The 20897-nt window shown below is 43.6% G+C and overlaps 1 protein-coding gene across 1 annotated transcript in view; it reads right to left on the bottom strand.

The window, feature by feature from the left end:
* Nucleotides 1-20599, bottom strand: part of LOC102369636 (protein hinderin) — a 136803-nt gene extending 116204 nt beyond the window's left edge. Inside the window, exons 1-3 of the mRNA XM_014519376.2 lie at nucleotides 20524-20599; nucleotides 16153-16204; nucleotides 15806-15947 (exon numbers count right to left, since the gene is read on the bottom strand). Coding sequence (XP_014374862.2) covers nucleotides 15806-15947; nucleotides 16153-16204; nucleotides 20524-20599 — 270 coding nt within the window. The remainder of the gene's footprint in view (nucleotides 1-15805; nucleotides 15948-16152; nucleotides 16205-20523) is intronic.
* Nucleotides 20600-20897: the final 298 nt, after the last annotated feature.

Here is a 20897-nt window from a genome sequence, read left to right as displayed (position 1 = left end):
GAGGGAGGGAAAAGAACTAATTACTTTCTTTTACAGATATAGATGAAACACCAAAAGGTTAAGCAATTTACCAAACGGCGTGCAACGAGTGGAGGATTTGGGATTAAAGCCCGGTTATATTCACTCCCAACAGACCTAATGGACTGTGTCCCCTTGACACGAGAAAGTTTTAAATGCGAATCAGCAATGGAGGTCACCAAAAACTTTTGACGTGCAGATTCCAGGTTTAGTTAATCAACCCTGACTGTAGCACTGAGCAGAGAGCAGGAGCTAAATGAATTTGGGGTGGTCCGTACAAAGGAATAAGGCATGAAAGGAAGACAAGGGTGAAAGGAGGGGGACAGCTTGCTCGGGAAGCCGTGTAACAAGACTGCAGCGACAAATCATTACTCCCAGAACACAGCTCAAGGAAATGTAATGCTGCCGTTTTCCAAATGCTCGGTTATAAAACCTTTCACACATACAATATTTAAAACCGTGAATTACCTTCGAGAATGCATCCAAACGCCTAACAGTATCAAGTCATGGTAACGGTTATCTGTTTATAGGTCAGGAGGGCAGTAAATTATTGCAATGGAAAGCAGTAAAGTCTGCATTGTATCTAGTTGTGCTGTTTAACAGGTGATAGTGAAAAGCAGGTGATGCATGGAAACTTCAGGATTTTATAGCCACTGCCTCAATCTGTATTCACTTATATAAAGATGTCACATTTTTAAACATTTAAAAGTCAAATTGTCTGGAGAATAGATTCATATAAAATTTATTTTCAGAAACTGATATTTAGCCTACTGCTATCAGAGTTGATTGCTCTTATGTGTAAGCTTTATTCAAGTTTCTCCAGGTTTGAAAATACAAAAACTGACATTTCAGATCCCATACTCAAGTGTGTCATTAACAAGAAATTGAAATGGGAACATTTCCACTTTCTCAGGAATACTCGGTTTGTTAGGATGATGACTACACTAACTGCTTCTGAGTTTCTTGTGAAACTACTAAATACGCCATGTACTGTAACACAGGCAGGGAGAAGGAAAATCATGTTGGCAGAGGGGGGCGGAAAAATCCCGATTTGGTACCTTTCTGGCACGAAAGGCCTTAGGAAAAAAATCACTACTTGCAAAGCTGTGCCACAAAAGGCTATTTGTAAGTGGCTAATGGTAAAGAATAGCCATACAGCTTTATTTTGTTTGTGTCAAAGACATGTTTGTCATGCCTCGGACAGCCATACAAATCAAGGTCTAATTAGTTCAGTCAATTCCTTCAGTATTATCCTTTCAGTCTACACTGAGTTATTAAAGCCTTGGAAATACAGCATTACCAAGACAGCAGTGATGGAAGTAAGATGTCAGAAGCCTATTAACGACAGCATTTTTAGGAAGCAACTGCAAATAAAGACTTAAATCTAAGGCAAGGCACATAAATCAGCAAGCAATATTCAGCATAATCATTTTCTATTTATACAGCAACCTTCGCCTCCAGAGGATGTCCAAGTGCTTGCGCAGACTTATTATGCAAGCTCTCTGGGTGCAGACCATCTTTTTAGGGTGCCTGCGCAGCACCCAGCACCACAGGATCCTGATCCCTGACTGACTCCCAGGAGCTATGGTATGGCAAATAATAATACGGAGGTACTAGTTTATCCCACTTGAAAATGCAGTCAACTCTAAGGCACGAGGCGACTTATTTGACAGAGCACAGCAACTACACAACAGATGCAGGACGGAAAGGCAAAAAAATACAAATTCCTTAGCCGCAAATTAAGTGTGTTTTTTTCTGATGCGTTGTCTCGGCATACCCACAGCAGACTTTTCTCTGAACCTAACCTGCATAAAATGAACTGTTCCAAACAGATCTTACCGCACCTTTAACTCTCCTTGAAACATGAACTTTCATTTCTACCTAGGAGAACTTTTGCAATCTTTTCTCCGATGCCTGATGAAGGATGTCCGTGCCCAAAAGCTTACAACTATTTTTTTTTTCCAAAAATCTAGTTGATCTCATAAAAGATATCACCTCTATCATGACTTTTGATTCCTTTTGCCTCTACACCAGTATGGCTACAACCTGGATTGCTGACATTTGCACCTAATGGACCTGAGCTCAGATGTTTCTGCCCTAGCAGAACCTGGATACCGTACCTTTGCCCTCTTCGTGCTCCACAATAGAGGCATAAAAAGAAACGTATGCTTCTTGCTCCAAGTCTCCTCTCAACCAAAGAGTGCTAGGATTTCAACCAGGCTGAGAAAGAGAAGAGAGAAGGTGGGATGTGGAACATGAGGATGGGCAGCGCATCTCAACTCTTCACAGCGTCAAGTTAATCCAGACACACACTTTCACTGTAGGCAGTGCCTACATTACCCAGAGGCAAGCCTTCAGGCCCAAGGAAAACAGCTTGGTAAAGCAGGGTCAGGTTTAGAAGCGTCCATAATGGCCGAGTGCTCGGCAAGAGTGTTTCTCAAGTTTCAAGGTGGGCGTTCAACAGATGTCACCGCATCAAAGATCCTGTCAAGACACCATGGGGTACGGAGAGGCTGGTGCCACAATCAAAAGAAAGCTTCCTCTTATGGAAACACGATGTTTCACTGGTGCTCCCGAGACCAATACATAAATACACTGGAGCTGCTGCAAGTGTCTCTGCCCCGACAGACCTGGTACCTATGCTTTTACTTAGGGACAGGCGTACACAAGCCAAGTCGGCGAAGGGGGGCCCTCAAATCTTTGAGGCTATGCAGCATTGGTCCGTCATGAATATCAACACCAACGTTGGCAGTGCCGCATCTGAAACCAGTGCTGATACAAGGGAACTCTTCCTGATCAGAGGAGAAACCAAGGCCAAGGAGTATCTCAGGAGCTTGTCTCTAGTTTTTCTTAGGTAGTCACAACGGCCTTTAAGGAACTGGAAGCTGGTGCCAGAAGTGCGATGTCAGGATATCGCTGGGCTTCAAAGGGACCTGGCTCAGGGTTGTGACATCCCAAAACAGAAATGTCAAGGAGAACCCTTGCTGAACCCCGAGACAGGCTCCCTCCCGCTGGGCCCAGCCCCGGGTCTGCAATCCGCACCAGTCTTCTCCAGTGTTGAGGCAGAAACCTGCCCGTTAGGGGCTCTCTGTAGAGCATGAAAAGGAGGAGCAGCAAGGGTGCTCTACATGTGACAGATATGAGGCAAAAAGCCTCAGCCCTCGAGCACTCGGGGAACATGTGTAGTGGGAGTGAGGATGTGCAATCAAAGGAGAAAAGACTGCAACACACCAAAGTGACAGGAAGACTTTAGGCAGAATGTAACAAATTTGGCAGGTTTATGGGAGTTTAATGGGTCTGCTGTTTGTGAAAAGTGACATAGTAAATGTAATGATCATAAACGGCTAGGACCTGTGCTTTATGTCTCATTCGAAAGACAGTATCTCAAGCCTCATAATGTCCCCAAACGTCATACTGAGGGATTAGTCTACTGACGGAGAATTTAAGTGACTGATGGCACCAGCACCACTTTCCGACAGGGCTGGAGAGGAGTTCTCCTCACACCAGGGGGGAAAAAAAAAACAGTTCAATGGGTTTGATCAGGTCTCCCCTCCTCTTTCCAAATTCTTCTCAAGTCTCAAAATATTTCCATTATACACTTTTGAAAGGGACTGTGTATGATGACACTACAAATGAGGCCCTGATTGCAATCTCTGAATGAAACCTTTTCAGAACGAAGTTTGAAAAGGGAAGCAATGAAATTGCTGAGGTTTCTCTTACGCCTATTTGGCATCTCTATGCCTTGAATATATGCCACCTCAAGCAGACTCCAACTCCCAAGTCCATTACCAGTAAGTACAAGACTATTAGAAGGAAAAGCAAAAGGGAGTTCTAAAGAAATGTAGTGAAAGGGGGTTGGTTAAATATGAGAAAGTGACCCAATGACAGTTCTAAGCTAAAAGAGTATCTGTTTTAGCGCTTTGCAGCACACATCTGAACACATAGGACCTGCAACGCTGTATTCCAAGCTCCTGAAAGAGCCATCTGCCTATCCAGCATAAAGCAGGATAAGGTCTTAGCCACTTGATCAAATAATGAAAATAAAATTATGCTGGGACGTCAGTGAAGAAAGACTAATTTTGTAATGCACAGGTGTTTATCATATTATTTCAGCCTCACTGAGCAAACACTAATTCCTAAAAGGCTGAAAGCAGCCTTTTAAAACACCTACACTCTTGTCCAACCAGCTCAGCGTCAGACAAGGATGCTTCGCTCACAATTGCTGTCATTTGGTTGATGCTCCATACAAGATTCTATGTTGGGGAAAAAATTGCTAGTAAAATGGTATGGTTACCCCAAGGCAGAATCAAAAACCTCTAACTAGTTAGCAGACTGAGAACTTCACTGTTTTGTTCTTTTACTTCCCTTACAAGACTGCCAGTTCTTCGTTTTGGACAATATGTGACCCTTCTTAAATCCACACAAGGTTGTTTGGGTGAATCTGATATCTTTTATTAGATCAACTTAAATAGTGGGGAAACATTTTTGTTAGCAAGCTTTTGGGTTTAAAAACCCTTTGTCAGGCTGAGAAAGCATCTGCAGCTGGTGTGTGCACTTCCTGGATGGAATGAATAGTGAAGAGGCCAGAGGCTGGGCTGCATGCAAGAAAGGCAGTCAGTGGAGATGTAAATTGGAGAGTCAGTGACTGAGAGACAGGCTGGGGGAGGGGAAGAAGGGGGATGAATGTCAAGCGCCTTCACTGAACACCTTCAAGATGAAACTGGATGCTTATCTTGCTGGGATCCTATGACCCCAGCTGACTTCCTGCCCTTTGGGCGGGGGGCTGGACTCGATGATCTTCCAAGGTCCCTTCCAGCCCTGATGTCTATGAAATCTATGAAATCTATGAAATAGTGGAGGTACCTGGGGAATCAGATGTCAGGCAGATTATAATAAGTCATGAATCCAATGTCTATATTTAGTTCATGATTTTTAGTATCCAGGAGGTTGATGAAGTGAAGTGCGTAGGCTCATCTATGAAAGGTGTTTTGTAAGTTCCCTTTGAGGATTAGAACTGAGAGATCGGAGAGGGAATGGTTGTCTTGTGAGAAGCGTGCACCCACAGGGAACTGGGTTTTCTGGTCTTTTACAGATTTCTGGCGTGCATTCATTCTGGTGCGCAGTTGTTGTTTGGTCTCTCCTACGTATTTTCTAACAGGGCATTTGGTGCACTGGATGAGCTGTATCACATTTCTGGAGGTGCAGCTGTAAGATCCGGGAATGCTGATGGTTCTGTTGTGGGGTTTAGTAATTGTTAGGGTGGTGGAGATGTGCTGGTAGGTTTTGCATTTCTTGTCATGGCACGGTCTGGATCCATTCAGCATGTTCTGGGCTGTAGGAAGTTTGCTTCTGGTGATGAGGTTAGCCAGGTTCGGTGCTTGACTGAAGGCTAGGATGGGTGGTTCTGGGAAGATCTCGTTAAGAATTAGGCCTCCTTCTAGTATGGGTTGCAACTGATTGCAGATTTTCCGTATGGACTCGAGGGAGGGGTGATATGTCATAACCAGCGGTGTGCGATTTGTGGAGGGGTTTCTTCTGTACTGCAGCAATTCTTCACATGGTATCCGGGTGGCTCTTTCAAATGTGCATCTCTCTCTCTGGAGGAGTGTCCTTGTTGAGTGAAAGCCTTTTTAAGATTAGTGAGGTGGCTATCCCAGTATTAAATCTTAAATTCTTAAATGCAAGTATTTGTTTTGTGTTTCATTGGATACAGCATCCATGGGTTTTTCACTTAAGACTCTGTGCTCTCCTTAGCTCCAAGTACAGAAAAACATAACTAAGCTTTCCTGAACATTTCACTTGTCTTTAGAGAGCTCCCTTTCAAGCATGGACCAGACAACTCAGCTTTCCTTGCAATTAATATCTCAGACTCACCACTACGATAGTAATACTGTAGTCTTTGCACTTATACATAACTTTTAAATCCAATGAGCTTCAAATACATTGATGGATGTCCATCTTACAGGTGAGGAAAATGAGAAATTAAGAGCTTAAATAACCTGAGAGCAAGACAGCAACAATTCCAGGATAAAATGCCAGTTCTCCCAGATGAAGGTCCCTAATTAATCAACTAGAGCAGAGTATCTGTGCAGTACAATAGATTCAACAACTCTCATAGATTGAAATTCATAGATATTTCACCCAAATACTGAAAACTATAACACAGGAACTCTTGGGTCCTTTTAATGATAGTTCTTGTGGATGAAGTGTAAAAAAAAACCAAAAAAAACAACCAAGAATTTTGAAGACTCTTGCCCCTTCCAGAAGAAGACGGAGATGGGATTTTCTTTTAGATGCAGTTTGTTAAGCTTTTGAGCACACAGCAACAGGCACACAGATAATCAATGGACTTCATTGCTATGCAGCAGTATCCCAGTTGTTCGAGGCGTCTGCAAAATAATTCAATAATTTGGCTCAAAGTTCCTCTCTGCTAAGGGTAAGGAAACTGATAAAATCTGTTTCTTCTCAGTCACATACACTCTGGCAAACAAAATCTGGTTTATATGCACATCAGCTCTGCAGCAAATGGAGAATCTAGGCCAACTTAACAATGGTTTGTGTTCTCATCCAGTGCTAACTGTTGGTTTGAAAGGAATTAATTTATACTGCCTGCATCTCCTCAGGTTGTACTGATCAGTCTCAATGTTTTGGTAGATCTCTCTTACCTGATCAGTCTCAACATTTTGGTAGATCAACTACTACCAAACATGCAATTTTTACTTGCAAAGTGGTAGCCCTTGTGGCCCACACCAAGCCAAGGCCCTATTATGTGGGTCACTGTGCAAACACCTATTAACCCCCCTCCGCGCTCTATCAAAAAGAAACAAGGAATAGGAAAAAGTACCATTCATTTCATAGATAGGGAACGTATGCAGAGAGATATGAAAGGACCTGCCAAAAAAAAAAAAACACACAGGAAAGACTGTGGCAGAGCCAAATGGAGATCAGGGCCTTAACTCAGCTAGCAGGGATGAGTCTTATGATCTGCTGTCATCTGCCGGCACATCTGCTGCTGATGGATCTTAGTTTTTTACGTTGCTTGATTCTCCTGGGTTTACGCCGACTCCCTCAGGCCAGCCTTTCCATGGTCCCACTCTGGAAGCCATCTGCAGCCTTCTCCACACCTGTCACTGCTTCAAAAGTTGTCCTGTTCACACTTTATCTACCTGCTCTGAGCCTACATTTCAGTTCCCTTTGAGAGCTCTAGTCAGTAATTTCCTCAGCCATAACAGTCAAAGCTCAATTCAGTTTAAATAAATAGTATTTATTGGCAATGTGCAGAACGGAGAGGAAAAAGTAATAAAAAAGGATTGTTAGGTAACACATATCTCATAGAGATATTACACAAAGCACCTTCGGGGTAGCCTTAAATTTAAATTACAGAAAAATACAAGTTACCTAAATGTCCCCAAACTTGTCTCTCCTAATAACTGCTATTCTTAGTGGTATTGACTTATGTTAAACCTTTGTCCCTTTCAGGCTAGTCCCCTTAAAAAATTACTCCAATATCTTTGGGTCCACTTCAGATGGCTTAGTTATTTAGTGTCCTGATGTGTATTTATCTTTCAGATGGGCTCAACCATTGTCTCAGCACAGCTGAGCAAACAGACAAAATACATTGTATTATGCAGGTTTGCCTCCCAGTATACCAAACGCCTGGGACATGTGGTTCTGTTTCTTCTTTAATCAAGCTAAAGAATGCTTTTAAAGGTGATCCGTAAAAGGGGAAGAAGAAAAAAAAAGCATGTGTTTGTGCCAACTTATCCTCTCTCCCTCCCTTGCAGAGTAATAACTCAAATGGCAGAACCTTGAAACTTTGGCATGTAAGAGCTCTTTATGAGACAGAAGATGACAAAGATGTGGACAAGAGTTTTAGCTATAGAAAAGAAAGCAGGACCCTCGGAAATTTTCTGGAAAAGCAGCTCTTTGGATTGCGTAGTGAAAAACTCTCAGACTCGCCTCTCCGTCATGTTTCAGATGAACCAGTGATTTTTTATTTTTTTTTTTTTAATAAAAGCTAGTCTTCCAAAAGGGAAAGTTAATCTTCTTGGATTGCAAAATCGTCAAGGCATAAACTATATCTTCACATGTGTTTGCATAGCACTTAGTACAAAAGCACCTCATTTCTGATGGGGGCCTCTGGCACGACTGAAATATAAACTATTCAACAACTGACAATCTCGCATGGAGAACACAAGAACAAGGAGTAGTTGTCCCTTTGGAAGGCAAACTCTTGGGGTTTGGAATTCACTCTCCATTAGGTTTTCCAAATTGCTACTTAGCTAAGGAAGAGCCCGGGCTGAAAACACATACAGAATCTGGTAAACAAGAGTCTTCTTGAGCCAAGGGAATTAACAGATGTACTGATAATCTTAGACAAAGAAGAAACAAAAGCTGCCAGCTGTACTTGCAAATAAAAAGATTAATATGAATAGGCACGGCCATGGCTAAGGGTATTATCCTTTGTTTGGTAGAAGCAGCTCAAGAATTTCATTCCCATAAAAGTTCGGCCTCCAACCCAGCGCTTGTGAGCTCAGTCCTACTCCAACTGCAGAACATCCCCACAATTTTCATCCGCCACTTGCCAAAGTATGTACTTTGGCACGTACTTGCCAAAGTAAATTGGATTCTTTCCACTGTTTGAGATGGCAGTGAAGCAGGGACTGTATAATTAAGTCAGACCTGATTACCTAGAACAAGGGCAATTTTCTTTACATCTCCATGGAAAGCTTTTTGGAAACTGCAAAGACAGAGCATTTGGGAGTAACAGAAAGAATGTCCAAGATCATTTTTGATAGAAGAGATTTAACTGCATTTTAATACAGATGGTATTTTCTATTAATATCAGGGCAAAAGCCTATTGTTCGGGAGAGCTCTTCACTTCCTTTACACAGGAGCTATCTCTTTGCATCTGTCTGAGTCAACTTTAGTGACCACTTTAATATTCACTTTCCAATTAATGCTTCTTTTTATGGGTTGGTAGAAGGTAAACCAATTTCAGTTCAGCTTCTAGGTATTGAATTTATTATAAAAAGTTATGTACTTAAAACTCCTATAATGAAACCAGAGGCATCATGAGATATTAACCCAGAGTTAATGCTGAGAAGGCCAGTTTGAATAATTCAATTCATGTCACCTTAAGTATCTTTTCAAATGGAATTAACTTTATCTCACAAAAAAGGAAGCTCCATGTTCCAGTTACTGATTATTGACTCCGCAAGAGTTCTGTCTTAAATCACCTCTCCGCCATCTTTCCAGCAATTTCACTCCCAAACAGCCAGAACATTTCTTAAAATCCTGAGGGTTGGCTCCCGTTTTCAAGGCAAGATGGACATCCCTACATCCAAAAGGCTCTTGCTTGTAAATGGATGACAAGATGCAGGCAAAATATAGGCAACGCCAGTGTAGTACCAGTTCTTCAGCATGAATTAGAATCAGTGCTGCAGCTGGGTCGTCATTGGGTGGTTATGCTCCTCCATTTCTTTTCTCAGCAACCTATGAAAGTTGGGTAACAAAGGGTGCATCTACACACGCTATTAAGGCAATGCAATAAAACTCCAAAGCTATTTGCACCGGAGTTAATTGCTCCCAGGTGCATCTACACATGTGCCCAGGACCACAGCTATTAGAGCCAGGGAAGACCAGCCCTGGCAGGGAGCATGGGGGGTCACGGGCGGCAGAGGGGCTGGCAGGAGTTGGGGGTCTAGCCCCCGGCTGGCTGGGCTGACCAGGTGCAATTCGTACCCAGCAGTCACCATCCGCACGAGCGTTTGATTGCAGTTAATTACTCCACTGTAATATAGTACTATCCAACCGTACTACCTTACGGCAAAGTTAATTAATTTACTGTGCCCTAATACCAGTGCACGTGTGGACAGTGACACTTTACTGTGGAGCTAATTAGTCAATTCCTCAGTAAAGCGTGTGCATAGATGCACCCACAGAAGCCTGATTTGCTCCTTCTAGTTACCCTGCATTTTTAGTACTAAGAGTCAGTGCTTGGACACTGAAAGGAGAGGTTTTCTAGTAGAAATCCAAGGCTGCAGAAAAAGGGCAGCAATGCATCAATATTACTGCATGCCACAGTAAGTCATGAGAGAAGTAATGAGCAGAAGGTGCCAGGGTGGTAATCCTGGCATCAGAACTGAAGTGGATTGGGAAAAGAGGAAGGAGTAAAAAGGTGGAAGAGAAGAAAAAAAGAAGTAAGAAAAACTTCTGAACAGACAACAGTCAGTGGCATTTCTTTACAAAGTGTAACCGAGGCTATAAACAGCCATTGTCCTTGGGGAGGGATCAGCTGTGCCAGGATGTGTCCTGGCACAGCTAATCTGCCTTACTGGATGACACAGATGTCACCCATTGTACCACAGGATCAGGCCCCTGCCACTGCCAGGATTTCAGGGGCCCAATCCTGCGGGACAACTACAAATAGGGAAACAGTAGTGCACCCAGGATCAAGCCGCTGAAGCCCTGGGAGCACCTGCCCAGAGTGGCTAGAGAGCCGAGGCAGCTGCCCATGTTCTCCCACCATGCAGCAAACAGGTGTCTGCTGCAGGAGAGAGACACATTTTTACTATCTACCATATTTACTCGAATCCAAGGTGAGATTTTTACACGTGCCTCCCCTCCCCCGATAACAAGGGGAAAAAAGCCCCTTGTCTTAGATTCAAGTACAGGGGGGATGGGGACAGGACAGGTGACTGCTGCAGAGCCTGCTCCCCTCCCCCCACCACACACACAGCCTCTGCTCACCACCCCACCCCCTTTACTGCCATCTTTGCCCCCACCCTCCTGTGTGCCCAGCTCAGGCTCCAGCACCAGTCTGGACCCGAGCACGGAGCATGTGGTCGCTCTGCCCCCAGCCCAACAATGCAGTAGCTGCTACCACCATAATCACTGTTGTGTGGCTGGACCAGAGAGACCATGTACCCTGTGTTGCATCCAGCATGGGGCCGAAGCCAAATCCAGAACCACAGAAGGTAAGCAGCAGTAGCATTGGGAAGGGGTGGGGGCAGGGGCCAAGACATACAGGCACAGGAGGAGTGGGGAACAAATGGTGGATGGGACAGGCATCAGGGGGCAAAGAGCAGATGTCAAGCTCCTCCACTGCCTGCCCCCCACCATATGTCCCCTACTGCTGCTTGCCCTGCTGCAGCAGTGGAGGGTGAATTTAAGGCAACCCCCCATCCCAATGATAAGATTCTTTATATGGAAAGTGATAACAAAATTATAATTTTTCCATGTATATATTGAGCTTACTGGGGAGTTGTCTTGAATTCAAAGTGATCTTGGATTCGGGTAGATATGGCATTGTTATGGCCACAATGTTGGGCATTGGTGATATGACAAGGAGCAGGGACATCTGTTTGATTGAGCTCTGGGCTGCCACAAAAGCATTTATGGTGGCACAAGAGCAGCTTCTGTTTTCAGTCCACATGTCCTCCCATGCATTTCTGCAAGGCAAAGACAAGAAGGGTAAATTGCATGAAACTATAGCTCTTCTGTCATTCACATGTCTTGGGTTGTGACAGGGTCGGCGGTTGTTTTACAAGGAGTTTAGATTAGGATTGTATAGGATGGTTTGAACGGGGCTGATCTTGCGGCAGGCAGGTGGTTGGACTACGTAGACTACAGAGGTCTCTCTTCCAGGCCCACTTCTCTGTGATTCAATGACTGAGCTGCCAGGATGCCAGTCCTACAAGCTGCCATACAGCAGCCCTTTAGAGAAGAAAAAATTACTTACCTCTAACAAGTCTGGAGGTTCAGAGCCGAGTAACAAGTCGGCATCCGCAGGCTTCAGTCTTACGTATCCCGGTTGCTCTGAGCCCAGTGAAAGCAAACAACAGGTTTCCAGTGAAAACAAAAGGGAAAAAATGATCCCTGAAGTCCAGGAGTCAGAGAACACAGGAAAGGCTTCCTTCAGGCTGCTCCCTCAACAAATGTCTCTAAGAAAGGTGGCTTTCTGAAGCCCAGAGTTTAATGAGTAATCATTTTAAGTCATAAAAAGAGGGCTTTCCTGATTCCCTTGTTCTTTTGGCCTCCGTTGAGGGATCTGGTTCCAATTACTAATTCCAACTCTGCTCCTCAGGACACAGCTGGGGAACGGCTGTATTCACCACTGCTACCCTGCCAACCTTTGCTCTTGCACCATGCATCACTAGTGTGAAAGAACACAATGAATGGATACACGCCAAGGAGCATGAGATGCTAATACTGGTCAGCAAGGCAGACAATGGTGTCACACAACAGCCATGCCACCATTCTCAGGATTTTTTGTAGATACTACCCAGAGGTGTTTTTACTGAGAGATGTGGAGGGGGATAATGAACCAGCTTTGCCAGCATTTCTGTGGAGCTCCACACAAATTTGAGGGGTGATGCTGGAGAAAACATGAAGGAGCTAGTTGGAACATTTACAAAGTGATTTACCAAACAGAGCACGCCAGAAAGGAACAGATCCGAGCCCTCAAGGTCACTTCAGGGATAAGACAGACACGGCTCTTTGGGTAGAGGTGATCTCTTTCATTTGACCATGTAAATAGTTGGAAAAATTGCTCTTTGCAAGCTTTCAGGCACAAACACCCTTCTTCCGGCATTGGAGAAAGTCTGCTCGAAAGCTTGCAAAGCACAATTTTTCCAACTATTTAGTTGGTCTAATAAAAAATATCAACATTTACCCAAAGAACCTTGTCTTAGACCAACACGCCTACAACTGATAACCCTTCAGGGAAAAGACAACTTGATTTCCTAGACAAAGTCAGAGATGCTGTTACATGCTTACTACAAAGAAGAATTAAACTAGCCATGACATATCCTGACACTGCCTGCATCTGTACAAGGAGATCTTGGCGGGGGCTGGAGATCAGGAGCGATGTTTTTTGACTTGATGTAATGGAGTTGATGGCTAAACATCCACAAGAAGATGTCGAAGAGAAAGGCCAAGATTTTTTGTCTGGACTACAAGAAATAGGTCTGAAGCTGAGAGGTAGAGTCAGCACAGACATGAAAGTTAAATTTGCAAGTCGGTTGATGAGACTACCCAAAAACATGTCACAGAGACAAGACAAGGGGACTAAGGACAGAGCCCTATAAAATCCCACACGAAGTTGGGGTGGATGAAAGGGTTCCTCAAAGGACACATTTTAGGAGTGATGAAAGAGGTAGAGGAGAAACTGCAGAGGACAGTCTGGGAAGCGGAGGACACGACTTCAAGACAATGGTGCCAGAGGGAATGGACAGGTCAAGGAGCGTCCCAAACCTGAGTTTTGAGAGGTCATTAGAAATGCTGGCAAGACTGGTTTCAGTGGAGTGCCAGAGGCAGATGCTGCACCGGACACAGTCTAGGAGGGGAACTGGGGAACACAAACTCCAGACGGCAACTGGAAAAAATGCTTGCAGTCAGTTTAGAGAGGAAAAGGAGAAAGAGCAAAGCTGACTAACCACTCTGTAACTGGTGCTCTCCAATATAATCAGATCCTCCTCGAGGAGGAGGGGGATAAATGACAGTTCAGAATTATCTGCTAGGTCCAGGCCACCACAAGAAAAGTAATCGCACCCAATCCGATGACTATTTTGAATCAAGCTACAAAAGAAACTGTATTCAGTATTTTCACATAATTCACATACATCAACTGCTAAAATGGGCTCCTAAAATTTCACACACACAACAGGAGTGAAAAGCACGACTGCTCTGTAACTAGTAGGATCTCTGGTCTCCACAAATCATGAAGCTCTTTGACGTTTGGCCAAGAAGCCTCAGCAGCGCTAAAATTAAAAAGCAGTTAACAAAATGAAGGGGCCTCATGTTAAACTGAATGAAAGAGCTGTTGACGTCATGATGGATAAAAGGAAAGCAAAACAGAACACATACGGTGGAAGGACACAATGCATTGGATTGCCGATCGTGGGGCTGAAATCAGCTCCAGCTGTGATTCTGCGATAACCCTTGACACTTAAGTGCATGTCAAGAAGAGAGATAAGCACTGAGCGGTGCACTGTTCAAGGCTGACATCACATTTACTCAGTCAAAGATTTCTTATCAGGGTCTGCCTTTATATTTTGGCATTGAAGATGGAAGACTCAATACTGGCTAAGAACCTGGGATAACGTGTGTGTACTTCTCTCAACTGGCTTAAGGCAAAAAGATTTCAAATCTGACTTGTCCTTGCTGGAGGCATGGCATCACTGCAAGCACAGCTGGTACAGCTATGTTGATCCATGACATGCAGCCCAAGAGTTTCAAGCTGCCTTTTTCAAGTTTTCTCAAGGAACTGCAGGTACTGTGAGAGAAGAGGAAGAGCAAATATTCTTAGACAAAATTTGCTAATTTTCAAAGGCTCCACACCATCAGAAGCTGTGGACTATGCAGATATGCAAGCATTTTAACTCAGTGGAAAACAAAATAATGGTAAAAATAAAAAAACCCGCCAATGATGAAGAGCTCCACATCCAGCAAAATGGAATAGAAAAAGAACCCTGATGAGGAAAGGCAATTCCTCTAAGTCGCAGGTTTTCAACCTGTGGTCTGCAAATCCCTCAGATTATGTCTAAGGGGTCTATGTTCAATCAAAAGATTTCAAATCTGAATTGTCCTTGCTGGAAGCATGGCTTGATGATCTGCTCAGGTCCCTGCCGACCCTACCAACTACGAAACTATAAAAAGTATGTGAATGCCCACACCTAACAATTCAAAGGGGTCTGAACCTCCATTAGAAATTTCCAAAGGGGTCCACACCTCCATTTCAAATTTTTTAGGGGTCTGCAAATGAAGAGGTTGAAAGTCACTGCTCTAAATGAAGCCAAAGTGCTCTCACAGACTTACCATAACAGTAAAGTGAAATGCCACTTGTCACACAAGACTTCTTCTAAGCTGGCTGTTTCACTGCAGTTTAGCTAGCGTGTAAGCTCTATGGAGCAGGAACTAGGCCACCTTCTGGGTTTTCCATGTCACTGAGCTCATAACCAACACAGAATAGTTATAACAGATATCTCAGAAACCTCCTAGCAGCAAATTCAAAACCAAAGACCTTAAAAACTATATACCCAACTATTAGAAGATACAGGGTTAGGTGCAATAGCAAGAGTGGATGTATTCATTGCAAATTAATAAAGTATAACATGTAAGAGCATTGGTGAACACCTTAATATGCATAGCCTACAGTCTGGTGAAGGTATCTGCTATCAGCAAGTACACAGTTAAGAAACTAGGTATCAGCAAGGCACTATAACGAGGGTTTTAGCACCCTTACCAATTCAAGCATACATGAACCTCAGAAATGTTTTACCCTATGGACTGGGAAAATCTCATGGAATATTTTCTTCTTTATTAAACTTTTTTTTTTTGCAATCAGTGTTAGCTTTTTTCGGATCCAAATCAAATGAAAACCCTCTGGCAGTGAAAAAGCTTTTACTGGCCGAGCTCACCTTTTGCGATCTCATTTACACTCATCAAAAATTAGGTAGAAAAAGTTAAAGGTTATTTTTAAAGCGTGGCTCACTCTCGCTGAAGTACGTGTTTCCCAAAAGAACATGGGGAAGGCAAATGTGCACCTTTTTTTCCTTAGCAAGGAAGCGGCTTCCTCACGGCTCCTGCTGCATTCTGGAAGAATTGAGCAGCTTTGCCCATTTTACTGATCCAAGACTTCTGAGTACTGGGGCAGAGGCCTCAGAGAAACCAGTCACAGGATAACGCATAGAAAATGTGTCTACTATAAGACAACACATAATAGTTGCAGTGCTGAAAAGAAGTGAAATGGGGATCAAGGGTGCAGTTGTTAAAGAGGGCTTACCTGCTGCTCCTTCTGCCTGGCAGCACCCAGCTCAGTGAGGGAGGCGCTCAGCTTTTCTTGCTGTTCGGCTAAATACTTCTGATACAGGCTCAGAAGTTCCTGGCATTCTCTGTACTGCTGCTGAAGAGGTGAGATATTGAGTTAAGGGAAAAAATATGCTTTATTGAAAAGTAAAAGTCAAACACGGACTCATTTATTCCGTGTAAAAACTGTTTCGGCCCTGTGGCAACCAAAGCCATGAAATACAGAGTTCAAAGGCAGATGCTGCACATGTTTGAGAGATGAGGGGGACAGCTAATTACAACAGATCTGCCCAAAGGGAGATAAATACCCAAGTGCAGCCTTACACTCCCAACTCCTGAGACAGAGCAAGGAAATTTTTCCCATCTTTCTCGAACACTGGAAGGGGAAGAGTGCAGGACATAAGTTATGGCAGACAAGGTTCTTTGGGTGAAGCCAGTATCTTTTATTACACCAACTCAAATAGTTGGAAAAAATCTTTTTAGCAAGCAAGGTAAATGATGACACTGTTTCAGGTGGTACAATTACAACTCTCTCAGCATAGGCACTGCTATCTATAATCAGCGAAGGAGGACAGCGCCGATGTTTAGTTCTCAGTCAGACAACTGAGTAAAGAGTCCACGTTTAAAGCACAGCTATGGGTTCACCTGCTTGCATTTCCTAATCAGATCCCTCTGCCGAAGTACCGATGACTTAAAAACACAGCTGCAGGTGCAGCCTGACAGGCCTGTCAGAGACCACAATGATTTTTTGGATTGTAATCCACAGATGCAGGAAACTGTGGCGTTAGCAAGGATTTTAGCAACAGTGTCCTGCCTGGCTGACAGCATTGAAACTCCAAAAGGAGATAAATCTGTTCTTCACCTGTCATTGTGCAATTCCCTCCCTTGCTCATTTAGCATGGTAAACCATTTATGCCCCCCTTCCCCCCCTTTTAATTATGCATGCAGATCGGATAAGGGCTCGCTGTCCAAAGAGATTACTCTGAATAAATACTTTAATAACAAGTCGTCACAATTAAGGTAGGGAACAAAAACTTCTTCCATCTATAAAATGGTGTCGAGTTACAGATTTCCTTAACGGTTTTATGATCTAATCATCGCTTCTGGGCAAATTCGTGTTGCAATCATTTTTGCCAATCATGGCTGCATAAATAACTCACTGCTTTGTTATTTCCCTGTTACAATCCTGCTTAGAAAAAAAAAAAAAGAGAGAGCCAAAGATGGGATGAGCAGTTTTTTGGGGAGGGAAAAGAAGGGATGGCATTAAGCTGTAATGTTAAATTAACACAGGAGAGCTTCTCGAACACCTTTACTCAGCGTCTTGAGATAAAGGAGGGTACAAACAATGGTCTAAATAAGCTAATTGCTTTTCAGAGCCAGTCTATCAGAAGCCTGAGCTGTTTTACATTTCTGTGCATTTTGTCAGAGCACCAAAAGGCTGAAGTGATTTGTGGTGGTCTCAGGAGTCTCTGCCAGCTATGATGTATATAAAAGGATTTTTTTATTCCAGCTGTAACCATAGGCAGTAATGTTTATAGTAGGTGAACATATTAGTCTGGACGCAGGGCATGAATTTTACTCCAGAAAAAGCCCGTTCATTTATACAGCCTAAGAGTTAAATGTCGGTATTTGAAGACAAATTATAGGCAAATTCATTTAAACCCATGTTATGTGGCAGAGCATAAAAAACGGCAGTCCTATCTTCATCAATTCTTTATGTCCCTCTTAATTCACTCCGCTTCCAACAGCCTCACCCCACACAATGGGATTTCACCCCACTACTGGGCCAAGCTTTTGCCTTTAGATAAGAGGGAGCAGGATGCTTTGGGGTGCACAAATTGTGGATGTCAATCTGTCCTTGCTCTTGCCAAGGAATTCACCATTCTGTACATCAAGCATGAAAGCTGTATGGTGTGTTATTTATGACAGCAGAACAATTACAGTGGAAACAGAGCACGAGAGGGACTCCTGGACTGAGGTCTATGGGCTACTGTCAGCCCTCTGAGCATTTGCTACATCCATGATGCAGCCTCACCTTGCTTCTAGCTGCTAAAATTTTGTTACGCAAGTCAACAAACATTACACCCTTTCCCAAAATGTAAGCAATTGCTAACATTGTCAAAAGGACGGCATGCGATCAATGGGAGGGGAGATGTCTGAGGGTGAATGGCAGCCCAGGTGACCATGAAATTTTCTCTGTTAAGATACAGGACAGACTGTGACAATAGTTAAGAAACCATGCATTGGAAGATAAAACCTTGTTCATTCACACAATCAGGTCCATCCACTGTGAAATAAGGAAGCAAACTAATAAAAAAAAGCAAGCATAATGCATCTCAGTAAACTCTACATTCGGGCAAATGTAATTACTTTTAGCCACAATAAAACTTTTTTTTAACATACTAATACATTTATTGAAATATAATATTTTAAGTAGCAAGCTTTAATTCTTGCTTCCATTCTATTAAATCTTTGCTGACAGTGGACAGAGAGCACCTTATTTTGAACAAATTAACCAGCTTCTATACCCTACACAACTACACCAATCAGTTTGGAGGTTTGCAGACAAAGTGAAGATGAGGATATCGGTAATTAAATAAGATAACACCCGTGAAAACAAAACACCTTCATAACCTAATTGGAAGATGCTGAGAAATTTGATGAGGGCAGAAGAAAAAAAAAATCTATCTATAGGACAATGAGAACGTTAGTAAAATATGTCTAAGTGCTCAAATAGGATTTTTCTTTAAGACTTCAAGAGTCCAAATACCGGATTAACAAGATATTAATTATCTGAGAAGTGTTGTTTAGTTTCAGTGAAGCAAATTTGTGCAACAAATAAGAATAAACACTCAAATTTATTACTGCAATTTATTACATGCAAAAAGCGTGTTCATGCAGTATTAAGCGTTTGCAATACAAGAATCCCAATAAGTCAGCAAATGAAAAGGTGTAAGCTTCAACATCCACTCTCCAACTACACATGCTGGATATTTTATAGGATATATTTAATGCCAGAATCAAAATCATGGATTCAGAGCTCATTTACGGCTCTCACAGCCAAGAAACTCATTGGGGGCTGGGATTGTATTGAAGCAGGGGGACTTCTGAAGCACTTTGCGTTAGTGGCATTACACTCTCGGAGGCCAGCAGCAGACTTAATACGTCCTGGGACACACAGGGTGGTGGATAAACAGATCACAGCGGTGGCCCTTGCTCCACACTTGCTCAACATAGCCCTTCACCTGCAAGCAGACTTACAGGCCCAGGACAGCAGTGACCGGGCTACACATTTGTGCAAGTAATGGCATGATAAAATGAAAAATAAGGCACAAAGCTATGACACAAAATATATGTAATCACTTAGTGGCTGGTTCTTGCCATGCCTTTACCTGAACATGTGGCCAGTGCTCCCATCCTCTGAAGCACAAGGGAGGCTTTCAAGGCTCCCCTGAAGTCCAGGGGCTGGAAGTGCCCCATCAGGGTGCCCAGGCAGGGAGTGTATGGGGCACGTCCATTCAGCAGATCAGAGCCCCCAACCACAAGACAGCACCACGCGCTGCCGTGGCTGGAAGCTTCGATCAGCAGATCAGGGCTGTCGAGGGAGCGCAGGGAGCCAAGCTTGTTACTAGCCAGTGCAAAGGGAACCTGGGATTGGGCTCCCCATGTACCAGCAATATGGCAACGGCAGGATCTGATAGTCTTCCTGCCATGCATGCGCCTTTAAATTAACATGTCAGGGATCAAAGGGAGGGTACAAGACCACGCCACCTTCCAACCCCTTCAGCTTGCCCCCCTCTCTAGGGCAAGATGGACTTTGGGGATTACTAACAGCCCAGTCATACACAACAGCAGAGCTACTTGTATCCCAGGAACTGGAGGAAGGCACGAGATATCCTCCAGCACATCTCCCCAGTGTACAAATAAAAGTTTGGTTGAACACCTGCATTTCTTGACTTGGGAAACTTATCTGGATACCTGATGCTGCAGCACTGCAGAGGTCCCCAAGCCACCACCACCTTCCTGTTTGGTTCTGTTTCTAAATGAAAAATCAGAGAGCTCTGGAGCTTACAAATCTTGCCATCTTCAGCAGCTTCCCCAGCAATGGTTTTCAATTCTGCATACTAACCTGTGCAACTCTAAAAAGCAATGACCTGAGCAACTTCATGACGACCAAAAGGCATGCACTATCCCAGGTTCTGGCCACCTGCAGAACACGGGCTTTCACATCCAGTCCATGGAGCCAGTGGACCAATGGCAAATTCAGCAGGCAGTTTGGAAATGGTGCCTGACTTCAGAGCAAGCTGCACTAATTTGGACCACCCAAAGCTGCTGACCCCTGCACTATCCTGCTAATCTAGACTATATATTTTTCCATTTGAGCTAAGAGTCAGCCTCTGAGCGAGTACTAGTAACTTGCCAAAGTTCTGCCTTTTCTGACTTATTTCTTTGGAAGAGAGGCAGGTTTTCTTTCTTTTTTTGGAAGAATAAGTGCTCGGCCTTGGTAGCTCTAAAGGAAGTGTCTGTCTTATGGCTTTTCTATCACTAAAATGTTGAGGCCAACTATGAAACCAAGAATTGGAACTTAGAGCCCCAAACATTTTTCAAGAGGACAAGTTCCTAGTGAAACTGTTTTACAATTTCAAACCAATGACAAGGCTTGGTTAAATACCTGCTATATGTCCCCCCCCTCACCATAGTGTTCAAGTGCCTGACAGTCTTCACTGTATTTATCCTCACAGCACTCCTGAGACGGAGAACTATTGCCCATGTTTACCTGTGACACGGAGACAAAGTGACTTTTCCTAAATGACACAGAACGGCCGTAACAGCCTGAAACCCAGGGGCCAAGATGGTCCCGTGCTTTGAAGGGCCATCTTCGCAAAGGTTCTCTCCTTTGGATCCACATGTAAAACAGACAGACATGGTGCATGCAACTTTGAGAAATAGAAGGCAACCGAGCCCATCAACCCCACACCCTGTGGAAGATTTGTTGCAGATCCATGGATTACTAGAGGATGAAGAGAAAATGCGGCAAAGCTAGGAAGAGAAAAACAAAGGGAAGAAAA

Source organism: Alligator sinensis, unplaced genomic scaffold (assembly GCF_000455745.1).
Source record: "Alligator sinensis unplaced genomic scaffold, ASM45574v1 scaffold801_1, whole genome shotgun sequence".
Taxonomy (NCBI): domain Eukaryota; kingdom Metazoa; phylum Chordata; order Crocodylia; family Alligatoridae; genus Alligator; species Alligator sinensis.
Note: the sequence above shows the minus strand (reverse complement) of the source record. Positions and strands in the feature narration are given on the sequence as shown.